Source organism: Pipistrellus kuhlii, unplaced genomic scaffold (genome assembly GCF_014108245.1).
Source record: "Pipistrellus kuhlii isolate mPipKuh1 unplaced genomic scaffold, mPipKuh1.p scaffold_m20_p_9, whole genome shotgun sequence".
Classification (NCBI taxonomy): Eukaryota; Metazoa; Chordata; class Mammalia; order Chiroptera; family Vespertilionidae; genus Pipistrellus; species Pipistrellus kuhlii.
This window is the reverse complement of record NW_023425595.1, coordinates 31,664,306-31,691,554: the sequence shown is the minus strand read 5'-3', so window position 1 is coordinate 31,691,554 and position 27,249 is coordinate 31,664,306. Positions and strand designations below refer to the sequence as shown.

Genomic DNA, 27,249 nt, shown 5'->3' with positions numbered 1-27,249 from the left:
TAGGCTCACACCTATGTCAACACTGGGAATTAGAATACCTTCCCATTTTTTGCTGGATCAGGAGGTGAGTCAAGTGAAAATGGTGTCACATTTCTGTTAGAAATTCTGGGGTTACTGGCGAAGATGGACTTTATCTCTGTGTGTCCAGCTGGACTCGTGATTGTTTTCTGGAGAGATGGTCTCTGTGCTGCAGGAGGGCCCATTGGTAAGATGATGGGGCCTTACCATTGCCGTCCTGTCTTACTGCCCCATACCTCATAGAGAGGCCCCAGGTCAGGGAGAGGGAGGGCTCTCATGCTTATGCCATGTGGGGCCAGTGCAATGAAAAATGGCCACAGGAGAATAAAAGAGGTACTTGCTCTCATCATACAGTGAAGAATGGAAAGTCGTTCTAGAGGCAGAAAACTTTTACCTACAAGAGGAACCTGAGAAGGTGTCCTATGAGAAATGGACAAGGACTCAATTCACAGAGCAGAGACAGAGGGACAGGTACAGAGACACAGACAGTGCAGGACAGTGGCTGACATTGAGGCAGCAGAAGCAAGGAAGAGTCTTTAACCCAACTCTGAGCAGCACAGTCTGTGGCTGTGTCACTTATTAGCCCTGTGATTTGGGAGTTTTGCTCACTCTACTAAGCCTTAGCTTCCTGTTCTATAAAATAGGATAACAGAACTAGTACGTCATGGCAATACTGCGAGAACTGAGAACTGTGTCAGCTACTGTCTTACTATATTAAATTCTCAACAAACTTTATTTCTTAGAAACTCTGTATCACAGTGAAAGGAGCTTCTATTCTTTGAAAGGTCATCTAGTTAGTGCAAATTTCAACTCAGGGCTCTTGTCACATTGCAGTGCTGCCTCTAAACTGACTGTGAAGATCAGTCTTAAGCTGGTTCATTTGTCCTTTCCCTTTAGTACCTCTGCAGCCCACTGTGATGTCCCCAAGAAGGACCGATTTACAAGGAGTCCTCTAGCCCCCTGCATATACTGCCAACTCCTCCTCTCCGACAAACGAGCCAATAATACACAGTTGGGAGAGGATAGTTTCTCTTCAATAAACAGTGCTGGGAAATCTAGGAATTCACTTCGAAAGAATGAAATAAGACCCTTATATTGACTAAATTATTTATTTGCTTTTTTTCCAACATGAAAAACACTTATCCTACAAAGCAAAAGCGATGCAAACAGAGAAATTCCAACCTTCCTTTTTGTTATTTAACTGCTCATTTCTTAAAGAAAATTGCCAAAATTCATAGATTTGGCAGAACATATGCTCAGAAATTAACCAAATGTAGATAGCAAATGCACATCTGAAAAAGGTCTCACCATAAAACCTTAGAAGAAAATGCAACTGAACAATGACATAGCATGACAAAGTTACAAAAAAGTTTAAATAAAGGATGACTGACCAAACCAAATCTTTTCTAGAATGTGGAGGAATTAAATCTGTGATAGAAGAGAATCTGGAAGGATGCAAAAATGTGCAATTGGCTTAAATCACAACTTTCTAATTTCTCTAAGTTAAACATTCACCTCTCTTCTGACTTGGACATTGCATTATGAGTTATTAATGAAGAGAAATTAAACCTATCTCCATTATAAGAATTATGCACAATCCCTATTAGGCCAGTGATTCTGTAGCAGATATGCATTCCCTTAAACCCTACTTACGTACACCCAAGTGACCATCACAAATAAAGTTGCAAACATTAGGACACATGGCCCTTTGCACGGTCTTTGAAAGTGATTGCCTCCAAAAGTATGGGCACACCCTGTGAACAGTCTGATGACAATGAAAGTGATGTTTCTGGCAAAATATTTCCCACATTCACTGCAATCCTGAGGCCTTTCTCATGTGAACTCTCTAATGATGATACAAGTATTTGTTCATGGCAAACAACTGCCCACACTGACTGTATTCATAAGGCTTTTCAATAATGTGAAGTCTCTGATAGTGACGGAGGACATGGCTAGTGGTGAAAGATTTACCACACTGACTGCACTCATCAGGCCTTTCTCCAGTGTTAAGTGTCTGATGTCGACGAAGGCCATTACCAGTGGTAAAAGATTTCCCACACTGACTGCATTCATGTTTTTCTCCAGTGTGAAGTCTCTGATGTTGACCAAGGCCATCACCAGTGGTAAAAGATTTCCCACACTGACTGCATTCATGTTTTTCTCCAGTGTGACATTTCTGATGATCACTCAAATGACAGCTCCTGGTAAAAGATTTCCCACATTAACTACACTTGTATGGCCTTTCTCCATTGTGAAGTCTCTGATGATGAAGGAGGTGTCCGCTAGAGGTAAAGGATTTCCCACACTGAGTACACTCATAAGGCCTTTTTCCAGTGTGAACACTCTGATGAAAAAGGAGGCTTTTGCTAGTGGTAAAAGATTCCCCACACTGACTGCATTCATATATTTTTCTAGTGTGAAGTCTCTGATGTCGACCAAGGCCATCACCAGTGGTAAAAGTTTTCCCACACTGATGGCATTCATGTTTTTCTCCAGTGTGACATTTCTGATGATCACTCAAATGACAGCTCCTGATAAAAGATTTCCCACATTCACTGCACTTGTAAGGCCTTTCTCCAGTGTGAAGTCTCTGATGACGAAGGAGGTTTCCGCTAGTGGTAAAGGATTTCCCACACTGAGTGCACTTGTAAGGCCTTTCTCCAGTGTGAACCCTCTGATGACAAAGGAGGCTTCTGCTTTCGGTAAAAGATTTCCCACACTGAGTGCACTCATAAGGCCTTTCTCCAGTGTGAACCCTCTGATGAAAACGAAGGATTCCGCTAGTGGTAAAAGATTTCCCACACTGAGTGCACTCATAAGGCCTTTCTCCAGTGTGAACGCTCTGATGACGACGGAGGTTTCTGCTAGTGGTAAAAGATTTCCCACACTGAGTGCACTCATAAGGCCTTTCTCCAGTGTGAACGCTCTGATGACGACGGAGGTTTCTGCTAGTGGTAAAAGATTTCCCACACTGAGTGCACTCATAAGGCCTTTCTACAGTGTGAACCCTCTGATGAAAACGGAGGTTTCCGCTAGTGGTAAAAGATTTCCCACACTGAGTGCACTCATAAGTCCTTTCTCCAGTGTGAAGTCTCTGATGACAAAGGAGGTTTCTGCTATCGGTAAAAGATTTCCCACACTGAGTGCACTCATAAGTCCTTTCTCCATTGTGAAGTCTCTGATGACGACGGAGGTTTCCCCTATCGGTAAAAGATTTCCCACACTGACTGCATTCGTGTTTTTCTCCGCTGTGACATTTCTGATGACGATGCAAATTACAGCTTCTGGTAAAAGATTTTCCACACTGACTGCACTCATAAGGCCTTTCTCCAGTGTGAAGTCTCTGATGGCCATAAAGTCTAGAGATTGTGGCAAAATATTTCCCACATTCAACACACTCATATGGCTTTTCTCCAGTGTGAACTCTCTGGTGTTCAACGAGGGTTGAAGATTGACTAAAGGATTTTCCACACTCATCACATTTATATGGCTTTTCTCCAGTGTGAACTCTCTGGTGTTGCACAAGGGCTCCCCTTTGGATAAAGAATTTCCCACATTCAGCACACTCATGACACTTTTCTATAGAATGAACTTGCTGGTGTTGAATGAGTGTGGAGTGTTTTCTATAGCATCTCCCACATTCACTGCACTTGTATGGCCTTTCTCCTGTGTGAAATTTCTGATGATTATGGAGGTCAGAGATTTTTGTAAAAGACTTCTCACATTCACGGCACACAAGACACTGTATTCCATTATGGACACTATGGTCCTGAGCAAGCGACTGGTTGCAGCCAATGGCTTTCTTGCTGAAATAAAACTGCTTTGCACATGCCCCACACCTCAACAGTTTCAGGCTATGTGGTGTTCCCTGCTGTTCAAACAAATAAAAGATGTCTTTCAGGACTCGCCCACAACTCTTACAGGGATGGCTCTTCTGGGAGGATAAAGCTACCTTGGGGTTCTTTGCCTTTGACACTCTCACAGAAATAAGCTCTTCAGTAGGTACCTCCACATCCTCTGCTCCACAGCAGCAACCTAGAGAGGATGTGAGTTCAAAGTTCTCCAGCATCACTTCCAGGAACAGGTGTCTCTGAGCCTCATCAAGGAGGCACCATTCCTCCTTAGAGAAGCGCACAGCAACATCCTCAAAGGTCACACCAACCTCAGATGGGGGCCTCTGTGGGTTGAACACGGTGAAGGTGACAGGAGAGGGGGCAGCCAGGGGCACAGTGGTTCCTGTCCCAGGCCCAGAAATGGTCACCTGAGAGGCTGGTTGGTGGGGATCAGGACTCTTGCGCCTTCTCATTCTGGCATCTGTAGCAAGACTCAGTGCTTAGGATGCTCTGACCCACTTTGGCGATCCTGAGAAAAGAGGAAATGACCATCAGAAGGAGAGCACTGGAAGTCAACTATTGACTTTATTTATTCCTAGGCATATGCCCTTGACAGGAATCAAATCTGGAGCCTTCAGTCCACATTTTTCCCTGAGCAAAACTAGCTAGGGTCAATTGTTGACTTTAAAAATGACAAACAACTGCACTGCAAAGCTTTGTATAAGAACCTGATGTAATCTGTTTGAGTAAGCATAGCTTAAAATGAGTCACTTTACCCATGTCCTAAAGTACACTTGTTTCCTGAGTTTTGAAGTAATTTGGATGGAATAAACAAACTCGTTTTTGGCTACAAAATATAAGAGAATTGCTACAGATTTCAGATGAAAAGTTGTCTTGAAATGATGGACATTCTTACAGAACTAATTACAGGGAGACATAAAATAACTTTGACATAAAATAATTTTCTTCTAGGATAAATTTTTTTTAAATGGATGAAAAAGCAGTAACAAAAAAGACATTCATAACATTAACAAAAACACTAACTGAGAAGCCAAAATGGGGGCATAGGTAAACACATGATATGCTGCCTCACACAACAATTTTATTTTATTTATTTATTTTTAATTAAATTTTTTTTTTTGGAGGGGCAGAGAGTTGCTGTTTATTGAGATTCAGGGATTTTTATATTCTGGCTCAGCGTTGGCGATTCCCCATGCCATCTTCAGACAAAACTGGTCGAAACTCTGAGGCCAAGAGAGGCTACATCCCTTCCCAAGGTCACACAGTCTGCCACCTGGCAGGGGATGGTGACTGACCATATCTGCCCAGCCAGGCTGTGAGCTGAGAGTCAGAGAGACTTGACTGACAGGCTGGGATCATGACTCATGGGAAGTCCTGAGAGAGAAGAGGACTAACTATTCTGACATACTGTGCCCAGCCATGAGTTATGCTCCCTTTACAGAAGAAGAAATAGGCATTCAGAGGCCACATGGCCTGTTCAGGGAAGACAGACCCTGAGAGGTGGTGAGGGCCAGGGAGCACACAGCAACTGGGCTTCCCTGGGCAGAGAGTTTCCTGAAGGGAACGGCTGGGGAAGGTTAGACAGTGGGAAAGTGGCCCACAAACCAGGGAAGGGTCCTCCTGAAACACTGGGTCACCCGAGGGGCAGACTGCCCTGTGTGCAGGGCCCTGTGCTGGGAGCTGGGGTCCAGAGATAGGACTATGTGACAGGAGACACGACACCGTGGGAAGGACACTGCCCTTGAACCTTACAATATTACTGCTGGTCAGTGGAGGGAAGGGAGCTAGGAGCTGAGGATCTGAGGCCTGACACATAACCTTGGACGTAACCTTGTCCAAGTCGGTCAAGAGGGACAGGAACATTATTGAAACACTGTGTTTTTCAATTTATATAGGGCTTCCCCACATGCATGATCTCAGCCCTCAGAAAATTCCCGGAGGCTGGAATTATTATCGCCATTTTACAGATGGGGAAAGGGATGTCCACTTCATGCTCAGGTCCAGGCCCCAGGTATATTGTGGGTTAGATTTGAACCCAGGTCTCAGCCTGAATCCAGAGACTGTGCGCCCGTCCAGACCCCAAGCCATCTTCCAGGCAGAGAATAATCATCAGCCTTCTTACCTATATCAGGAGAATATTCCGATCTGAAACTCATTCAGCATGTCGTGACTGAGCACCTGTGTGCCAGGCCCTGGGGCTGGCTTGCTCTTGTTGCTATGCCACAGCCCTGCCTGTCCTGAGAAACAAAACCCTGGGTGATGAGAGGGATGGGGAAGGAGAGGCAGTTGGGGTCACAGAGGCAGTTGGGGTCACAGAAGGGAATCCAAGCCTGTCTGACCTCAGTGAGTCCTGGGGAAGCAGGGAAACCACTAGACATCAGCATTTGACTCGTTTTCCTAAGCCAATGGCCCCGTCACCATGAGGGTCTGCTGCAGGCCCCTGCCTGCTGACACAACAGGTCTTTTGCTCCGTCTTGGAGGAGAGTGTGCTGCTGGGATGAGGAGTAAGATATTTTGCATATAAAATAAGTACATCACCTGAAAATAAGCTTTCTTTGTGGAGGCTGGGGGTTCTGGAGAGATCGAGAGCCTGCGAGGTGGAACGTGATTGAACACCCTGCTGTAAATGGGTCTAGAGAGGCCAGGCCGTCGCACAACAATTTTAAAACTACAACTAAAAGACAAAACAAACATCATCCAGAACCACAAGAAGGCTTGCTGAGTGGAAATTTTACAACCAGAAAGAAAGATAAAGGCACACCGACACTGAGAGGAATTGCAGAAGTAAAGGCAGAAGTAGAGAGATGCACATGGAGAGGCCTGGCAAATGAGTACGTGGCTGTCTTTATCAGGTGGGAGGAGAGAAAAGCTCCTGAATGCTCTGAACTCCAGTTGTGCGTGAGACTGGGAACCCAGACTCATACGGGGAGAAAGTGGACTGTCTGACACCAGGGGGAACACAAGGGCAGCTTTCTCTCAGAGGTGCGTGCAGTGATTACTGCAGGACACTGAGACTCCGGGGCCTCTGAGGGCAGGGCTGATGGGAAGCAATTGCTGTTTCCTCTTCCCTGAGACTCTGTCCCATGCAAGCGGCGCACAGAGGTTTTGCATATGCATAGCCTGGTGCTTTAAAATCTAAACTTACCTACCCTGTTTCCCCAAAAATAAAACAGTGTCTTATATTAATTTTTGCTCCCGTAGATACACTAGGTCTTATTTTCGGGGGATGTCTTATTTTTCCATGAAGAAGAATACGGTACACATTTATTGTTAAATGAAAATAAAGGAAATTTATTACCTGTATACAGTACGGTAGTATAGTAGTTGTCAACACAAACCAGAAAAACTGTGAATCTATAGTATCAAGATTTTTCTCATTTATTAAATAATCATGTCATCATCTTCTGGAACAAGCCAATTCCTGAATTTCCTAGTGAATTTCTTGTGACTCCATTTCTTATTTTTGAGGGGATGCCTTATATTTCACTCAGAAGGAAACCTGTAAGCAGGTCTTATTTTCGGCAAAAACGGTAACAAACTGCAGCTCAGTCAGTGAGACCCAGAACATGCAAAAGGTCCGAGGCCCCGCGGTAGATTGCATTTGCTTCACAGTTGGGCCTCATCTGGAAGTCTTCAAAACCCAAAAAACAGGAATCTGATCATCTCTCTATAGCGCCTGCTGGGTGGCCACAGGCAGAGGCTAACTTCGCACCTCCTTGGAGATCCAAGAGAAATGTAGCCAGGGGCCAGAGAAGGACCATCCAGATTACAACTGCTCAAATCTACAAGGGACACACTTAGTGAGCATTAAGCCACACTGAAGCAAGTCTTGCCTTATAAGTGTGTCTCCAGCACAGAAGTTCTCCCATCATAGACACAGCTTACACTCACTTCCAATTTTCCTTGAGGTCAATTCCTCCCAGTGATACCAACAACAATCAAGGCTTAACTACAAAACGACTGTGTACACAGCCCACAAAGGGGTGCACCAAGAGTGTCCACCTTAGGTAACTGGGGAGGCTGAGCCACTGGGCCCTATAGGACACCTAGCGCACCAAACCACTCTATCAACACAGAGAAGCAGCCAAAATGCGAAGACAAAGAAACAGGTCACAAATGAAAGAAATGGAGGAAAGCAAACACCTGGATATAGACTTCAAAACCATGGTTATAAGGTTTTTCAAGAATTTTCTAGAAAAGGCTGATAAATTTAGTGAGACCCTCGAGGGTAGAAAAAGGACCAACTAGGAATTAAGCATGCATTGACTGAAATTAAAAATAATATATATAGAGACCCAACAGCAGATACTTGATGGAAGGGGTTGTTTCCTCTGGTACCTTCACACAGGTATTGTCAACAGCCTTCTTCTAAATGTAGACTTATTGTCTGCACAGAATGATAGTGCTTAATATGGAAAGTAAAACTATGGAAATTTAAGTTAGACAAAAGACACTAATGGATCGGTACACTGGTACTCCCACCGGCTCATCCTGAACAGGAAGGGAAAGAACTTCACATGTGCACTAGTTCAGACTACAAGCTCCACTGTTAAGAGGGGGACTGACTCAAACCAATTTTCCTGGGGTTTCTCTGGAATGCTCGTCTCCCTCCTGGAAAACCTGGGAGAATTGCCATTGGAGCTGCACAGGTCTCTGTGAGGCCCAGGGAAAGTAACTGGATTAACTGCAGAAAAACAAAAGTAGGTTCAGGCAGTAACTTGGTTCTCCTGACTCCAAGGGATGGCAATTCCCTTTAAAGTAGGTGGTGACGTCGCAGAAATCTGAGAATGATGAGGAGAGCCCAGCTGGAGAGAACTGAGCTTCAGGCAGGGAAATCTAGACCTCAGCAAGCCCTGGATGTGATTTTCCCAGGAGGGAGGTCATCCTGACAAGTGGGAGGGAGCCGAGGGCACTGTTACAGAGTTCTCTACTCAGGCCTGGACATATTTCTGAGGCTTATATATGAACTATGGACTAGAACTCACTTGAGCAGTGTCTGATGGATCTTCTTGTGGAAGAGCAGTTGCAGCTCAGGTAGCTTGGAGGAAACACACAGGAAAATATTAACCTGAGTACTTCTTCCAAATTAATTTACTGTATGCCAAAATGATAGTGCTTCATATAAAAATACTCTGGAAATTTAATTTTGAAAGAATATTAATGGATCTCTACACTGGCATACTCATTGTCAAATTCCTCATTTTGGGCCTCAAAGAACTAGGAAAATGTTTTTATTGCATGACAATGTTGATTTCTCTGTCCTCCTACTCACTGCAGTAATTTCAACTGCATACTCACTCTGTGACACCTTTTGTAAAATTTTAGTACCAGTGACCTGGTGCACAAAATTGCTGCACATTCAAAGGGAATTAATAAGACCAAATATTTTAATATTGGTATTTGCCCTTTCACTATAATATGTGTCAGAGATTAAAGAAAATTAGTAAACTATCTATGAAAATCTTCCTCTCTTGTCAGAGTCTGGGGTGTGCCAGGGGACCCAGAGTCAAGTCCCCACCAACCTGTGCACTTTTCATAATCATGCGAGACTCAGACCTGTCCTGTCCCAGCCCCGCAGGACCTGAGGTGCAGCCTCAGGTCCCCTGGGCCAGTCAGAGCGCAGCCTTAGGTCCCCTGGTGTAGTGTCCAGGGCAAAGCTTCGTGGCTGCAGTGAAGACCCACCTGGTTTTGGGATGCATCCTCAGGTTCCCCTGGACCAGACTAGGGATGTGCCTTGTGGGTCCCAGTCAAGGCTTGCTGGGTGGGGACGTGGTATGAGGTTACCGGCCTAGTGCCAGGGCTGGGGGGAGTTGTCTGAGGTCCCCCATCAAGTCCTGCCGTGTGGGGCACATGGCCAGAGATTCCCCTGTCAAGCCCAGCTGGGTGGGGGACCCAGCCTCAGGTCCCTCTGATTGCTGGATAAGTCTCATTAAGGCAACTCAGCCTCTGCTTGGGTTACAAAAACCCCTGCCTCTGCTGTAGGTACAGCCATCTTGTTAGAACCCCCACCCCCTTCTGTGGTCGCCTCCATCTTTGTGGTGGTCAATTTTCATATTCTCTCTTTATTAAATAGGATATTTGTATTGATTTCAGAGAGGAAGGGAGAGGGAGTGAGAGGAAGATTCTCATGATGAGAATCACTGATGAGCTGCCTTTTGCACGCCCCACACTGGGAATTGAGCCTGCAACCAGTCATGTGCCCTGAGAATCAAACTGAGACATTCTGGTTCATAGATCAATGCTCAAACTGAGCCACGCTGGCTGGGCTGCACAACTGTTTAGCCTTGCAACCGTTGCCTTCAACCTAGGGGCTGGGAATCTTGCCTTGGGCATGTACAGCTTTGGAACTGACAAACACCCCAAGTGGAACCTGCACAGTGAATTTTGGGCACATTTGTCTAAGGTTTCCACTTCCATTTAAAATCTCAGACTCCATGGTATCTCTGAACTCCAACTTCCTTCTTCCCAGCCAACTGAAATGCTACCAGCCCTGGCCACCTCTTTCAGCTTGGTCCCTGTTCCTTACTCTCTGAGTTAGTAAATGTTCTGGGCAGAAGCACAGGTAAATGTGGGCCTTCCTAGGTGCTCCCACATTCTCTGCAGCAATTTCCTTCAAGTTCTGTCTGACTTGATTTTTCTCTAATACCTTCAGTTGCTCAGTATTTTATTCAGCTTTTCTATGATATAAGCAACACCAACACCCTATGATGTGGAGGTTGAATGCACTTCATGCTCATCTACAAATGTCCTAAAGTTCCAAGGTACTGACTGGGTTAGGTTTCATTCACTCCAGATTCCTGACTGTTCTCTAACCCCTTCCTTACATGTTTGGAAGCACAAGAGACTTGGTTTTTACAGAGGACATTCTGATAACAGGGAAGTGAGTGGAAGGCTGCCTGCCCTGTTTATTGTAATTCCGAGTTAGGGGAGTGTCGAAGGTGGCACCCCTAAGTATTTCTTGACCTTATGCTTATGCAGGCGCCCGGGTGTTTACTCAAATCCTCTGCTTCGGGGAGAATCCAAGATGGCTGCCCGGGTAGGCAACTGGCCGCAGCCGCACACAACAATTTCAATAAAATACAACTAAAATATAAAATGGACATTACCCAGAACTACAGGAAAATCGACTGACTGGAAATTCTACAACAAGAAGCAAGGAGCAAATCAGGAGGAAGCTCGGAGGAGCAGTAAAAGCCCAAGGTACGGAGACACACGGCATGCGCGGAGAGGACGGAGCCAGAGAGGAGGGAGGCCGAGAGCCTGGCTGGCGGTCCCAAGCGGGAAGGAGAGAAAAGCTCGGACTGTGCTGGGCCCAGCTCCAACTGCTCTGAACCCCAATTCTAGGCCAGACCCTGGGGACCCAGGCTCATCCATAGGGAGCCGGGCTGTAAGGCGGGACTCCGGGGAAGCGGTGAAAGGAGGTCCCGGAGGCGCGTACACTGCGCACAGAGAAGGGCCGGCCGGCTGTGCCGCGGGATTGCCCTGACGGGAAGGAGACAGGGGCTCCAGACTGCTCTGAACGCCACCTCCAATCCCACTACCTACTGAACTGAACCCCAATACCGGACTCATTGGGGGAGAGCATAGAGTTTGGCAGCAGGCGAAAATCGAGGGCACCTTTCTCTCAGAGGCGCTTGCAACAAGTACTGAAGGACCCTGAGTCTCAGGAGTCGCATAGGGCGGGGCTGACGGAAGCCAAGGCTGAAGGCTCCACCCTGAAACCCCACCCCATCAGGAAAGCTTCCTGCGAAAATGCCTAAACCAAATAGATCACAAACCAAAGAAATGGAGGACAAAAAGTGACTGGATATAGAATTCAAAACCACACTTATAAGGTTGTTCAAGAATCTCCTAGAAAAGGCCGATAAAATAAACAAGACCTATGAGGATATGAAAAGGGATCAACTAGAAATAATAAGGGATCAACAAGAAATAAAGAATACATTGTCTGAAATAAATAATATTTTATGGAGTCCCAAAAACAGAATGGAAGATCGCAAGAATCAAGTCAAAGATTTGGAACATAAAGAGCCAGAAGACACTCCTCCGCAGACGCAAGAAGGCCAGAGAATCCAGAAAGTTGAAGATAATGTAAGAAACCTCTGGGACAACTTCAAGCGAACCAACATCAGAATTATGGGGGTCCCAGAAGATGAGAGAGAGCAAGATATCGAAAACATACTGAAAGAAATAGTGACAGAAAACTTCCCCCACCTGATGAAAGAATTAGACTTACAAGCCCAGGAAGCGCACAGAACTCCAAACAAAAGGAATCCAAAGAGGACCACACCAGGACAAATCATAATTAAGATTCCAAGAGCAAAAGACAAAGAGAGAATATTAAAAGAAGCAAGAGCAAAGAAGGTAGTTACCTATAAAGGAGCACCTATACGATTGTCAGCTGATTTCTCAACAGAAACCATGCAGGCCAGACGGGAATGGCAAGAAATATTCAAGGTGATGAATAGCAAGAATCTACAGCCAAAGATAATCTATCCAGCAAAGCTATCACTCAGATTCGAAGGTCAGATAAAGAGCTTCACTAATAAAAAAAAGCTAAAGGAGTTCATCACCACCAAACCTGAATTATATGAATTGCTGAAGGGGGTTCTTTCAGAAGAGAAAGTAAATAAAGATAAAAATTATAAACAACAAATACGTAACTATCAACAAGTGAATCTAAAAACCAAGGAAACTAAAAAAAAAAAATCTGAGGAACAATATTAACTGTTGAACATAATAGAATTAGAGGTATGGAAGGGGAGTGAACTGTTTATTCTTGGGGAAAAGGGGAGAGGGGGATGTGGGAAGAGACTGAACATAAACTGTGCACCTATGGATGAGGACAATGGGGGGTGGGGAAAGGGCAGAGGGTGGGGTGAGAAGGGGGGGAAAGGAACATGTGTAATATTATGAACATTAAAAATTTATTTAAAAAAAATAATAAAAAATATTTACTAGAAGCAAAAAAAAAAAAATTCTCTGCTTCATTCCTGGATGCCCTTGTCTAGTGGACAGTATAAAAACGTGTGTGTGTCTTCCCCCCGCCCCCCCCCCCCATCCTCCCAGGATCTAAACTAATCTAACATATAAAAGCCTAGAGTTAGTTTGGTTTAATTACTTACCTTTTGAAATTCCAAGGGACCAATTCATTATTTCGGAAGCAGGCCAGGGGAGGACACTAAGCATACCTCCCCTCTATAACCTGTGTTCCCACTGCCAAATCTTAGACTTTTCGGGCTTCAGTGTAAGTGGGACCCGATGTACCTGCAAGCCGCTCTTACCAAATCCAATGCCCATTTGGTTCTTAGTGTTCCCCATGGCTTCGCAGTGGCATTTAGCCCAGGGAACACTCTTCTCGCGCGGAGCCTTCCCTCCCTTGGTCTTCACAACGCCTTTTCCTGCGTCCTTCTCTATTTCTCTGCCTCCCTGGCCCTCGCTGCCCAGCGCCGTCTGCGGTGCTGCCTCCCTGGGCCCCGCCAGACTCACCTGCCCCCCTTCGCCTTCGCGCTTCCCTTTGGGTCCCGCAGGGAACGGCAGCCGGCGCTCCTCGGGCTCCGGACCGGGCTCCGGGGTGGCGGGCGGGGATCCGGGCTCCGAGTCCAGCCCTGAACTTGTGAGGAGTCCGCGGCCGCCTCTCAGACGGTGGAAAGCGGATGGCTGGGTCCCGGGCGAACCAACTCCACCGGACGGGCGCGCTCCTCAGTCCCCCGGGACGCACACGTAGTCACCGGAAGCGCCTTCCTATTGGAAGCGCCGTCCTGGAGACCCGCCCTCGTGGGCGCGGCTACCTCGTCCCGCCCCATGACGGACAGAGCCAGCCCCTCAGTGGGGCTGGTGGAGGCGCCCAGCGGGAGCCTGGGTGTGGGTGAGAGGGGCAGTGTCCCAATTAAGTCCCAATTAATTATCTGTCTAGACTCACTGGGACAAACGCAGGTGACCAGGAGTCAGCAATAACGGCCTGTCCCCTGGTACTTCAATGTCTAGACAGCTGAGCAGAACCTGAAACCATGACACACAGAATCAGGATGCAATCACACAGGGTTTATCTACCTATTCCTAGTGGGTCCTAGGCTCTGGCAAAGGCCACCCGGCCCTGCACACTGAAGGACAGACGCTGAAAACAGAGACAGGCAGGCGGCCGCAGTTGGTTCAGGCTCACCCAGCAGAGCAACCAGGGGCTTGACTCTCTGAGCAACGTGGAGTCCTCCTCTAAGCTGGTCTGGGGTTATATGGACCGCCATAAACAAGTTGTGTCCTTATCAGTGTGGGCCAGATGATGTGCCTTATATTGGGAGCAGGGAGTTTACATTTTCAGTGCGCAGAGCTTTTACATCAAGATATTGGGGTGTTCATTAATTTTGGAAGTTACAGAGTTTGGGGGTTTCCATACAGCAAACATTTCAGACAGTAGTTAGCGGGATTACATTATTGTTACAGACTATATCTACATTACTTAGACAAAGTGAAGAAGTTCCTTCTGCACATGTCTGAGATTTTTCTTCCTGTGGATTCCTCTAGTATTTTTACAATTTCCCATCTTATGTGTAAGTCCTTTATTCATTCTGAGTTAATGTTTGAGTATGGTGTCAGTTGGTGTTCTAGTTTCATTTTTTTGCATGTATAAGTCCAATTTTCCCAACACCATTTATTGAAGAGACTGTCTTGACTCCATTGTATGTTCATGCCTCCTTTGTCAAATATTTTTTCATTTTATTTTAAACTAAACCACATATATGTTATTTTTAAAACTTGAATGTCAAGAGCAAAACTCTGGCTATTAAATAATAACAATAATGCCAATGCAAAACAACAAAATGAGAAATCAGAATTATGGACATATTAATATTTTTAGCTACTAAATGAGTCTCTTTTGTTGCTGGTGTAGATTTACTCAGAGTCCTTGGACTTGCTGCACAAGACTTTGCAGAAGACTGGAAGCTAACATGCTAGCATGAGCAGGAACATGATTAAAGAAGTACCTTCCACTTCAGTCTTTAATTTCTTCAGATGACTCCATGTTGGCACTGTTAGACTGAACCTCCCTAAACCCCCCCTCGTCAACCTACCCTGCCCCAGTTCCAAGAACCTAACGCCCTAACCGCAGAATGCTCTTGGTCCTGGGTTGCAAAACAACCTATCTGCTTGGCTAATCTTGCGGGTTTGAGCAAATAACAGCTACAGGATATAACCGTTGCATAACCTAGAATAGAATGGAAAATTTTTAACCACCTGCGTGTGGTTTTTGCCTTTAAAAACTGTACCCTTCCTCTTGTTCGGGGCTCCAGCTAGCACTCACCCCTTGGTGGCTGCAGGCTGTGAGACCGAGCGCTCGAATAAAGCCTCTTGCATTTGCATCAATTTGGTCTCCTGGCTCTCTCTCGGGGTCGCCACCGGTCAGGACCAGAGACCAGGGGGGTCTTTGGCCCAACAGCACCACAGTCCTTTGCGTAGCCTTCAGTTTTCTTCTCCCACTTTGCTGTCGTCTGGGAAACTCTCAGTCGCTTTGGGTGAAGGGACACAGGAGCTTCTCTGAGTCCATTGTGATGACGGACATAACGCTCTGGTACCCGAATTGGCTGCATTGCTCCTTCATTCCTTACATTTTGAACCCAGGGTTTGACCCCACAACACTCCGGGCCTGGCTGTTCCGGGCCTCCTTTGTCAAATATCAATTGAGCATAGTGGTTTTGGTTGATATCTGGGTTCTCTATTCTATTCAATTAGTCTATATTTCTGTTCTTGTACCAGTACCATGCTGTTTTGAGAACAGTGGCTTTGTAATACAGCTTGAAATCCTCCATTTCTTGATGTGTGATCTGTTTCCTTGTCTACTCATTTTCACTTCTTCCCTTAACTAGTAAGGTGGCTTTATGTGCTAGGTGTCCTATATGGTCCAATGGGTAAGCCTTCTAGTTACCTGAGGTGGACACTCTTTTTAAAAAATGTATATATATATATATTATTGATTTTTCACAGAGATAAAGAGAGAGGGATAGAGAGTTAGAAATATTGATGAGACAGAATCATCAATCAGCTGCCTCTTGCACACCCCCTACTGGGAATGTGCCCACAACCAAGGTACATGCCCTTGACTGGAATCGAACCTGGGACCTTTCAGTCCACAGGCCAATGCTCTATCCACTGATGCAAACTGGTTTCGGCTGAGGTGGACACTCTTGGTGTACCCCTTTGTGGACTGAGTATACAGCCTTGATGTAGTTAAGTCTTGATTGTTGGTGTTACTGGGAGGAATTGACCTCCAGGCCAATTGGCTGTGAGGACCCACTGTGTCTATAATGGAAGAATTGCTATGCTGGAGACACGCTTATGGGGCAAAATTTGTTTCAGTGGGGCTTTGGTGCTCACTGAGTCTGCCTCTTGAATGTGTCACTTATGGATGTGAGGATTTGAAATCTGGTGTCATCTCACACAGACCACTAGACACACTAGCTTCTGAATCTCCAATGGCGTTAAGGTCAGCTACTGTCTGAGGACACCCAGCAGGAGCTACAGCAAGAACTACCTTTTTCTCCTCTTTGCTTTGGGTTTGGAGGTTTTGGAGCTATTTCACCGGAGCTGCAGTTAGTTTGGTTAAGCTGTGATAGGGCAAACCCTTTTTTTACTGCATTGCTGGTTTGGTGGTAATAGACTCCATTAGTCCTTTTTTGTCTATTAAGCTCCTGATTTCACCTTCAATTTTGATTGATAGCCTTACTGGGTACAGTATTCTTGTATTCAGACCTTTCCTTTGCATGACATTGTATGTTTCATTCATTCCCTTCTGGCCTGATGTGTTTCTGTTGAGAAATCCGTTGCTAGCCTGATGGGGGATCCTTTCTGTCTCTGGCCACTTTTAAGATTCCTACTTTGTTGTTGGTGTTTGCCAATTTAACTATAATGTGCCTTGATGTCAGTCTTTTGGGGTTCATTTGCTTGGGGCTCTGTGAGCTTCTTGGATTTGTGTGGGTTTTTTCTTCCCTATATCAGGGAAGTTTTCTGTCATTATTTCTTCAAACAGGTTTTCTATTCCTTGCTCAGTTTCCTCTCTTTCTGGAACCGCTATTATGCAGTTGTTGTTTTGTTTTGTGCTATCCCAAAGTTCCCTTAGTCTCTCCTCCTGCTTTAAATTTTTTTTTCTAGAAGCTGCTTTATTTGGGTATTTTTTACTACCTTGTCTTCTAGGTCACTGATGTGGTCCACTGCTTCTTCTAGCCTACTCTTGATGCTTTCTATTGAGTTCTTCACAGAAACAATGTCATTTTACATTTCTTCTTGGTTCTTCATTTCTTCTTGTTTCTTAAACATATTGTCAAATTTGTCTTCCATTCTTTTCAGCCACCTCATGACAATTTCTTTGAATTCATTCTCTGACAGGTTGCTTTGCCTCCATTTCGTTTACTTCCTTTTCTGGTGATTCCTGCTTTTCTTTCATAAGTGAACTGTTTCTTTGTCTCCCCATGATCTCTCTTCTCTGGGTGTCTGGTTATGCAAGTTCTCTCTCTCCCATGGCTGAGGTGTAGGAGAAGGTGTAGACTGGTGGATTCTAGGGAGAGTGGGCAGCAGTCCTGGAGAGGTGGTAGCAATTCTGGTGCTGAGTCATACCTGAGTCCCAGTCACCATTTTCTCCTAAGAGATTGTGGCTGTCTTTTTCACCTGTAGGAAGAAACAAGCTCCCGATTGCTCAGGACTCCAATTGTGGGTGAGACTCTGGGGACCTAGACTCATATGGGGCGAAACTGGACTGTCAGCCAGCGGGTGGAACTCAAGAGTGGCTTTTTCTCAGAGTTGCTTGCAGCAATTACTGCAGGACACTGAGACCCGGGGGCCTCTTAGGGCAGGGCTGATGGGAAGCCATTACTGTTTGCTCTGCCCGGAGATACTGCTCCATCCCAGCGGTTTGTAGAGGCTTTTGCATATAAATGGCATGGTACATTGAAAACTAAACATACCTAACAAATTGCAGCTGAGTCAGAAAGATTCAGAACATCCAAAAGAAAGCCCAAGGCTCCACAACAGCTTGCACTGCTTCACAGCTGGGCCTAATCTTGGCACCTCCAAACCCCAAACAAAGAACAGGAATTTGCAGAACTCTCCATAGCTCCTGCTGGGTGGCCTCAGTCATAGGCTAAATTAGCACCTCCTTGGAGATCCGAGAGCCAGTGTACCCAGGGGTCAGAGTGGGACTATCCAGATTACAACTCCTCAGATCCATAAGAGCCACACTCAGGGGGCAGACTCACTGAGCACCAAAGCCTCACTGAAGGAAGTATTTCCCCCATAAAGGTGTCTCCAGCTTAGAAGTTCTCCTATCGTAGATGCAAGTGATTCTCACAGTCAACGGGCCTGGAGGTCAATTCCTCCCATGATACCAACAACAATCAAGGCTTCACTATAACTAGACTGTGCACACAGCTCACAAAAGTGTGCACCAAGAATGTCCATCTCAAGTAACTGGGGAGGCTGAGCCATTGGGCCCTATAGAACACCTAGCACACAAAGCCACTCTATCAACTCAAGGAAGCAGCCAAAATGCATAGACAAACAGGTCACAAATGAAAGAAATAGAGAAAAGCAAACACCTGGATATAGCGATCAAAACCACGGTTATAAGGTTTTTCAAGAATTTCATAGAAAAAGCCAATAAATTTAGTGAGACCCTCAAGGCCCTGAAAAAGGACCAACTAGAAATTAAGCAAACACCGACTGAAATAAAAATATACAGGGATTCAACAGCATACTAGAGAATCACAAGAACAAAGTCATGGATTTTACATACAAAGAAGCAAAAAACACCCAACCGGGAAAGCAAAAAGAATCCAAAAATTTGAAGATAGTGTAAGAAGCTTCTGGGACAACTTCAAGCATACCAACGTTAGAATTTGGTTGTGCCAGAAGAAGAAAAAGAGCAATATACTGAAAACCTATTTGAAGAAATAATGACACAAAACTTCCCCTACCTGGTGAAAGAAATAGACTTACAAGTCCAGGAAGCACAGAGAACCCCAAACAAAATGAATCTAAAGAGGACCACACCAGGACACATCATAATTAAAATGCCAAGGGCAAAAAAAGAGAATAATAAAAACAGCAGAGAAAAACAGTTAGTTTCCTACAACAAAGCACCCATACTATTGTCAGCTGATTTCTTGACAGAAACTATCCAGGACAGATGGGAGTGGCAAGAAATATTCAAAATAATGAATAGCAAGAACCGACAACCATTCAGAATTGAAGGTCAGCCAAAACCGGTTTGGCTCAATGGATAGAGCGTTGGCTTGGGGACTGAAGGGACCCGGGTTCGATTCCGGTTGAGGGTACATACCTTGGTTGCGGGCATATCCCCAGTAGGGGGTGTGCAAGAGGCAGCTGATCAGTGACTCTCTCTCATCGATGTTTCTAACTCTCTATCTCTCTCTCTTCCTTTCTGTACAAAATCAATAAAATATATATATTTAACAGAATTTAAGGTCAAATAAAGAGCTTTACAGATAAGAAAAAGCTAATGGAGTTCATTACTGCTAAACCAGTATTATATGAAATACTGAAAGGTATTCTTTAAGAAGAGGAAGAAGAAGAAAAAGGTAAATATAAAAATTATGAACAACAAATACATATCTATCAACAAGTGAATCTAAAAATCAAGTGAATAAAAAATCGGATGAACAGAATAATCTGGTGAATATAATAGAACCAGGGTTATAGAAAGGGAGTGGACTGACAATCTTTGAGGGGAAAGGAGAGTGGGGTGTGCAGGAAGAGACTGGACAAAAATCATATACCTATGGATGAGGACAATGGGATAGGGAGGAGATTAGGGCATGAGGTGGGGTGGGAACCTGATTGAGGAGAGTTATGTGGGTGAAAAAAGAGGAACAATTTTAATAATCTGAACAATAATGATTAAAAAGAAGATTTTTTTGAAAATCACAATTTATGTCTGGCAGGTGTGTCTCAGTGGTTGAGTTTTGACCTATGAACCAAGAGGTCACAGTTTGATTTCTGGTCAGCACACATATCCTGGTTACAGGGTTGATCCCCATTGTGGATGTGCAGGAGGAAACCAATCAGTGTTTCTCTCTCATCATTGATGTTTCTATCTTTCTCCCTCTCCTTTCCTCTCTTAAATCAATAAAAATATATTTTTAAAAATGAAAGCCACAATTTACTTCCGTATTCTCCTCCCCAAATATCATAACTTCAGTATAATAATGAAAAGAACACTAGACAAATCTTAGTTGAGGGACATCTTATACTGATTAAGACTGTAAGAACCTCAAAACAAGGAAAATCTGAGGAATGGTTATAGCCAAGCATCCCCAAGAGAAGTACTAAATATAATGTGGTATCTTGAAGGGATTTTGGAATAGCAAGTGGACATCAGGTAAAATTTCAGGAAGTATGAATATGGTATAGATGAAAGTTAATATAACGTATTAGTACTAGTTTATTAATTATAGCAAATGTATTATACTAAGGTAACATGTTAACTTCGTTGGTGGTAGCTGTGTACAGTTTTTCTTTAAAGCTGTTCTACAAAGTAAATTTATGAAAAATAATTTTACATTGATTTTCAATTTATATGTTTGATTCATGATGAGAGCTATAATCCTCATAATTTTCACAATAGCACCACCATAGTGTCCAGTTCTTCCCACTTCTGGGTATATATCCAAAAGAACTAAGATCAGGCTAAGAGATATTTGCCCATATTCCCTTTCAATGAATTTTGTAGGAAATTGAATAATAGAACTCAGTTCTTATTAGTGTTTCTTTTTCAATGGAAATATTCTGATGGGGCAATTTGTTCTAACACCATGTTATAAAGCAGTGATTTTCAACTTTTTTTATCTCATGGCACACATAAAGTAATTACTAAAATTCAGCACACCAAGAAAAAAAAATATATATATATAGCTGATCTGACAAAAAATAGGTATCATTTTCATTTATTCACACCGGTCAGCTATTGTGTTGGCTGTTGTCATTTTTTAATTTGGCAATATAAGGGAAAAGAGGTCAGTGTTCTGGAATAGTCAGGTATTGCCTGTTTTAAAAATTCTTGTGGCCTAAGGTGGTTTTTCTCAGTAGACAGAGACCTTGACCGGCATGAATAATAAAGGGCATCAATTTATATTATTATTTAACTAATAAAGCTTAGTAAGATTTTTAGAAGAGCATAGAGTATAGAAGACTAGCTGATAAAAATTTTTTTGTATTGCCCTGACCGGTTTGGCTCAGTGGATAGACCATTGGCCTGCAGACTAAAAGGTCCCAGATTTGATTCCGGTCTAGGGCATGTACCTGGGTTGCGGACACAGCCCCGGTAGGAGGTGTGCAGGAAGCAGCTGATCAATGTTTCTCTCTCATAGGTGTTTCTAACTCTCCCTTTCCGTTCCTCCCTGTAAAAAATAAATAACAAAATAAAATAATTTTTTTTCTGTATGTATTTATATTAAGAAACACACTTCCCCCCCCCCCCCCCTTAATGGTGGGATTACTTTGTTCTTCCTGTATTTATTATCTGATTTTTAAACAATAAGGTACAATGCCGAAACCGGTTTGGCTCCGTGGTAGAGCATCTGTCTGCAGACTGAAAGGTCCCAGGTTCGATTCCGGTCCAGGGCATGTACATTGGTTGTGGGCACATCCCTGGTAGGGGGTGTGCAAGAGGCAGCTGATCGATGTTTCTCTCTCATCGATGCTTCTGGCTCTCTATCTCTCTCCCTTCCTCTCTGTAAAAAAATCAATAAAATATATTTAAAAAACAAACAAACAAACAAAAAAACACAAAACAACAAGGTACAAGATTACCTTTATAATCAGAATATAAAGTTATTTCCAAGTTGAAAAAAATTTCACACCATACATTTAGGATAAGTAAAATCTAGATTAAATACTTAGAAAAGAATATAAAGGAAACAGAATTTTTTCTCAGCAACCATAAAGTTAGAGTTTTGGTGGCCAAATACTAAACAGAATGATACAGTAGGCAGACAAATGAAATGAAAAGACATCACAAATGTAAAAAATGATATCATATATATTGTTCACAAGCATTTATGTACCTTTAGGAAATTATTGAAACTCCTTATTGCCCTGGCTGGTGTTGCTTGTGGTTTGAGTGTCGGCCTGTGCACTAAATGGTTGCGGTTTCGATTAGTAGTCAAGTGCACATACCTGGGTTGTGGTTTTACTTCCTGCCCACTGGCGTGGAGCATGAGGGAGGCAGCCAGTAGATGTGTCTCTCTCACATCCATTTTTTTTCTTTCCCTCTCTCCTTTCCATTCTCTCTGAAAGCAATGGAAACAAATATCCTCAGGTGAAGATGAACAAAAATCACACCAAAAACCAAAAACCAAAAACACCCTCATTATTTATGAATATGAATCTTATGACCACTCCAGGGATGAATATAACTGCAACATCATCCTTTACATGAAAAATTTTAAAATTATTTTTACATATTAATTGTATGGATTAATATTAGAGATTGGAAAGAACTTTAATATTAATTTAATTCAATATGGGTATTAAAACAGGCTTGCAGAAAAGCTGGTTTAGATGGGAGAGATTTTCTTGGAGTAAAACATCATAAATGTGTACACTTGGTGTGGGATGGGTTTCAGGACATGTGAGGAGGAGCAGGAGATAAAATTGGAGAAGCTCTAGGGAGGGGGAAGTAGATTTGGGAATAAGGCCATTTGAGAAGAGCGTGAAGTTGTTGGAGACAGCTGTGCCCCTGGGGTCCTGATGTAAGTGCTTCCTTCAAGGGCTCTCATGAAAGAGAATAAACAGCTCAAATGCCCGGGCCCCAACAAACTGAATTTCATCTCCAATCTCACGTCTGTTCCTGAGGACTCATTAAGAGCTGGTGAGTGAAATAGACGTCTGTGGGTGGAGTGGTTTCAGGATCAGGGTAAGGACTGAGCTGGTCAGTCCATACAGGCCAGAGGGGTCAGGACTCTTTTTAAAATTTTATTTATTATTTTTATTTATTTGTTCGTTTATTTATTTTTTTTGTAAGGACTCTTTGATGTTATTGATATACATGGATGCAGAATTATAAAGATGAGAGGCATCTTTCTGGTTGGTTACCACAGAAGTGGAGGGTAAGATGTGGGAAGGGAGGTTGAGAGTACTAGTATATGGATAGCTGAGGTTAATGAAGGTTGGCAAATAAAGAGAAGTAATCCTATATAATAAAAGGCTAATATGCAAATTGTCCCCTTGGGCAGGAGTTCAACCGGGTGGGAGGTCAACCAACCCCACCATGCAGCTGCCAACTGGCTGGATCAGGGCTCCCATTGGTCTCCCCAACTTCCCACAACCTCTCCCATCCCTCTAGGCCCCACCCTGATTGCCTCCCCCACCCAATCGGGGTGGGGCCAGCTGACCAACTGCCCACAGCCCCTTCCTCTGGCCCTCCCCACCTCCAATTGGCCTTGATCACCAGGCTGGCCGAGGGACCCCACCCATGCATGAATTCGTGCACTGGGCTTCTAGTCCAATATATGACAAATGTCCTAATAATGAGATGACATGAGAAAACAGAAAAGATATTGACTTAGATTGCAAATATGAGAAGAGCCCTGAGAATGACAAGGATCTGTGTTGGCCTTCCCAAAGCAGGACTTGGGAAATGGTCCAGGACACCTTGGGCTGTTGTGAAAAGGGAATAATGGGGGAAGAGCACTGAGTGGAACATGTAGATAAACGTGTGTCAGACCAAAGTCATTCTACCTTGGACAGGAGACGAATGGAACAGACATATCTTTGACCTTTGAGCTCCCTGGTTTCTCTCTCTGGCTCCAATGAACACAGTTTCCTCTGGTGCTCCCTTTCCTCAAACACATGGCCATCACCAGCTTCCATAATCTTCCCTCCTTTCCAGCTCTGCACTGGTTGCTTTGTGTCTTCTATGGCCTCTTCTCTCTTGCCATTTCCCCCCTTTACATTCCCAATCAGATCTGTGAGGACACACACCAGCCACACCAGCTCTCACATCCCTCTGGTACCATCCCACTTTCCCCCCCTTTTTTTTCTTTTTCCATGCAGGAGGTCAGATGCCTTCACTGGAGAAAACTTAAAAAGAAAAAGTTATCTTTATTGTTGAAAATATTACAGATATGTCTCCCTCCCCCCTTTTTTCCCATCGACTAGCTCCACCTGACACCCATCCCTTCCAGGCCTTCACCACACTATTGTCTGTGTCCATGGGCTATGTACATATGCATATAAATTCCCCAGTTAATCTCTCCCCACCCACCTACCTGCTCTGAGATTTGTCAGTCTGTTCAATGCTTCTATGCTTCTGGATCTATTTTGTTCATCAGTTTATTTTGTTCCTTAGATCCCACATATGAGTGAGATCATGTGATGCTTATCTCTCTCTGACTGGCATATTTTGCTTAGCAGATCCTTCCATGCTGACTCAAAGGTAAGAGATCCTTCTGTCTTATAGCTTTGTAGTATTCCACGGTATAAATGTACCACAGCTTTTTTATCTACTCATCTACTGATGGCACTTGGGCTATTTCCAGATCTTAGCTATTGTAAATTATGCTGCAAAGAACATAGGGGTACAGATGATGCATATATTCTTTCTGATTGGTGTTTCAGGTTTTCTTAGGATATATTCCTAGAAGTGGGATCCCTGGGTCAAGTGGAAGTTCCATTTTTAATTTTTTGAGGAAACTCCATATTTTTTTTTTCCATAGGCTGCACTAGTCTGCATTCCCACCAGCAGTGTACAAGGGTCCCCTTTTCTCCACATCCTTGCAAGCACTTGTTGTTTAATGATTTGTTGAAGGTAGCCATTCTAACATGGATAGAACTTTTTCATAAAGCAGCCATATGCTCTGCAGGAGACAGTACCGTAACTAGGCCAGATGATTGACCCTTTTGGTAGGTGACTAATAACAGACCACCTTCCTCCAGCACTTGGAGGATGGTAATTGGTAATTTTCCCCAGAAAGAAAAATATGGGCATCATGTGGGTAACTGGAGTGGAAGAAATAATGTTATTGAGCATGAGCTATAACTTAGCTATGGAGTTATTTTAAAATACTTTTTTATTATGGGGAATTAAAATATGTCTTCAGCTCTTCAAATTATCTGTTTATGTCAAACCATAAGTTCATAGGACTCGGTCAAATTCCCCTTTTCCCCTGTATCTCCAGTTTGTAATGTGGTACCTGAAAAACAGTTACTGCTTCCTAAATGACAGAGTTAATGAATGAACAAATGTACACTAAGAGTTAGATGATAGAATTTTACCTGAAGAAAAAGCTTTAAAATATCATGCACAATGCCTTCCAGCAACAATGCCTTACTTTCACATTTTGGTCATTTATAAACTTAGTTCCTTCAGGTGTGAGCATGAGCAGTGCCTCACCTCAGGCACAGAGGCCCTGTTCATGCTACCTCTTAAAGTTCCCTTGACTCACTTCACAAGCCAGCAAATTGCATATGGTGAAGTCAGAGAGATTTCAAATCTCATTCCTGACAATTATACCCAATTTGCCTGAACAAACATCTCCCTGCTTTTTTCAGTATTCCCTATGCACAGCCACCCTGAGCTGAACACTGTTACGAAGATGCTATACTTTGATTTGAATACCCATGTTTTCTTTTATTGTTTTTCTTTATGATGAAGTATCCACCACAAAGCTAAGTTCAAGTTCTTCACGTTCAAGAAACACTTGTTACAGCATTTCCAGATACATGGAACAATTCCCTATTGTCTTTTCATAATCCTCTTTCTATAGGAGAAATAGATTCAACAAAATGTTTTGTTTTGTTTTGATTAGTTGGGAATATGTATACCTTTTAATCATTCATTAAGGCAGAGACTATATTCTATTACCTTATATGTTTCTTTTGATTTGCATGTTCAAAGAAGAAGGAATACGTCAAAAGGTCTTGGTGCCTTCAGAAAGAATATTATAAGGAATACTATGTTTTCCTGTGTCTGTGAATAAGAAGTGATGTCTGTGGTGGTGTCCCCACATGTGACTACCTTAAATCACACCGGTGTTAGCCACACAGTCTTCCGCTTGCTGGGCATCCCTGGCCTAGAGAACCAGCACATGTGGATTTCCATTCCCTTCTTCATTTCCTACATCATCGCCCTGGTTGGGAACAGCCTGCTCATCATTGTTATTCTCACAAAGAGCAGCCTGCATGAACCCATGTACCTCTTCCTCTGCATGCTGGCCGGAGCAGACATTGTCCTCTCCACGTGCACAGTGCCTCAGGCCTTGGCCATCTTCTGGTTCCATGCTGGGGAGATCTCCCTGGATCGCTGCATCGCTCAGTTCTTCATCATCCACTGCACTTTCATCTCTGAGTCAGGGATCCTGCTGGTGATGGCATTTGATCGTTACATTGCCATATGCTACCCGCTGAGATACACAGCCATTCTTACGTATACACTGATTGGGAAAATTGGTGTTTCCATCTTTTTGAGAAGTTACTGTACAATTTTCCCCATAATATTTCTTTTGAAAAGGTTGACTTTCTGCCAAAATAATATTATTCCGCATACCTTTTGTGAACACATCGGCTTGGCCAAATATGCTTGTAATGACATTCGGGTGAACATCTGGTATGGACTTTTTGTAATAATAATGACAGTGGTTTTAGATGCCCTGTTAATTTTTGTTTCCTATGTGCTGATTCTCCAAGCTGTCTTCCACATGTCTTCCCAAGAGGCTCGTCAGAAAGCTCTCAACACATGTGGTTCCCATGTCTGCATCATCATCCTCTTTTATGGGCCTGCCGTCTTCACTACTCTTACTCAGCGGTTTGGACGCCACATTCCCCCTCATATCCACATTTTGCTTGCTAATGTCTGCATTCTGGTTCCACCTATGCTGAATCCCATCATATATGGGATCAAGACCAAGCACATCCGAGAGCAGGCTATTCACATGTTTTCCCAAAAACAGGAATAACTTTGGAAGAGGACCAGAGTTTCCAGCATCTATAGCTATTCATGGTGTGATCTATGGAAGAGGTGGGTGGAAATATTAGTGGTAAAATGAAACACTAGGAAATAGGTTGAAGATTGTGTTTCTGAAGCAAGTTCACCAAGAATGTTATAGGATATTAATATTCAACTGCCAACGAGAGAGAGAGAGAGAGAGAGAGAGAGAGAGAGAGAGAGAGAGAGAGAGAGAGAGGGAGAGAATGGCCATGGTTTCCTTTCTACAACTTTTCTAGTCCTTTTAGTTGCTTTTTCTTACTAATTTAAAAATAACCAACCTTATTGTCCCGACCCGCGGGACAACAACGGGGGCACGCAGGAACCACCTAAGAGAATGAACAAACAAGGAACGCGAAAGAATGAAGGCAAGACAAGGTTCTGATCAAG

At 43.7% G+C, this 27,249-nt stretch overlaps 2 protein-coding genes across 4 annotated transcripts; one reads left to right on the top strand and one right to left on the bottom strand.

The window, feature by feature from the left end:
• Nucleotides 1–1,120: 1,120 nt before the first annotated feature.
• LOC123651864 (zinc finger protein 260-like) lies at nt 1,121–16,028 on the bottom strand. Of its 3 annotated transcripts, none has more exons than XM_045577668.1 (2): nt 15,980–16,028; nt 1,121–4,476 (listed from the first exon to the last, which is right to left on the bottom strand). In XM_045577668.1, exon 2 carries the CDS (start codon nt 4,322–4,324, stop codon nt 2,240–2,242), a length of 2,085 nt encoding a protein of 694 aa, XP_045433624.1. In that variant the 5' UTR covers nt 4,325–4,476; nt 15,980–16,028; the 3' UTR covers nt 1,121–2,239. The 3 variants fall into 3 exon arrangements, with proteins under 3 accessions (XP_045433624.1, XP_045433625.1, XP_045433626.1); XM_045577669.1 differs by lacking the exon at nt 15,980–16,028 and adding an exon at nt 13,362–13,577 and having other exon boundaries at nt 1,121–4,380; XM_045577670.1 differs by lacking the exon at nt 15,980–16,028 and having other exon boundaries at nt 1,121–3,420; nt 3,589–4,514.
• A 9,833-nt stretch (nt 16,029–25,861) lies between these two features.
• Nucleotides 25,862–26,830, top strand: LOC118713441 (olfactory receptor 52B4). Its single transcript, XM_036427999.1, has one exon. The coding sequence runs from the start codon at nt 25,862–25,864 to the stop codon at nt 26,828–26,830; it is 969 nt and encodes a 322-aa protein (XP_036283892.1).
• The last annotated feature ends 419 nt before the right edge of the window (nt 26,831–27,249 follow it).

Coding starts and splice junctions, on each gene's coding strand:
- LOC123651864 (XM_045577668.1), bottom strand. CDS start 4,324: ATGAGAAGGCGCAAGAGTCCTGATCCCCACCAACCAGCCTCTCAGGTG.
- LOC118713441 (XM_036427999.1), top strand. CDS start 25,862: ATGTCTGTGGTGGTGTCCCCACATGTGACTACCTTAAATCACACCGGT.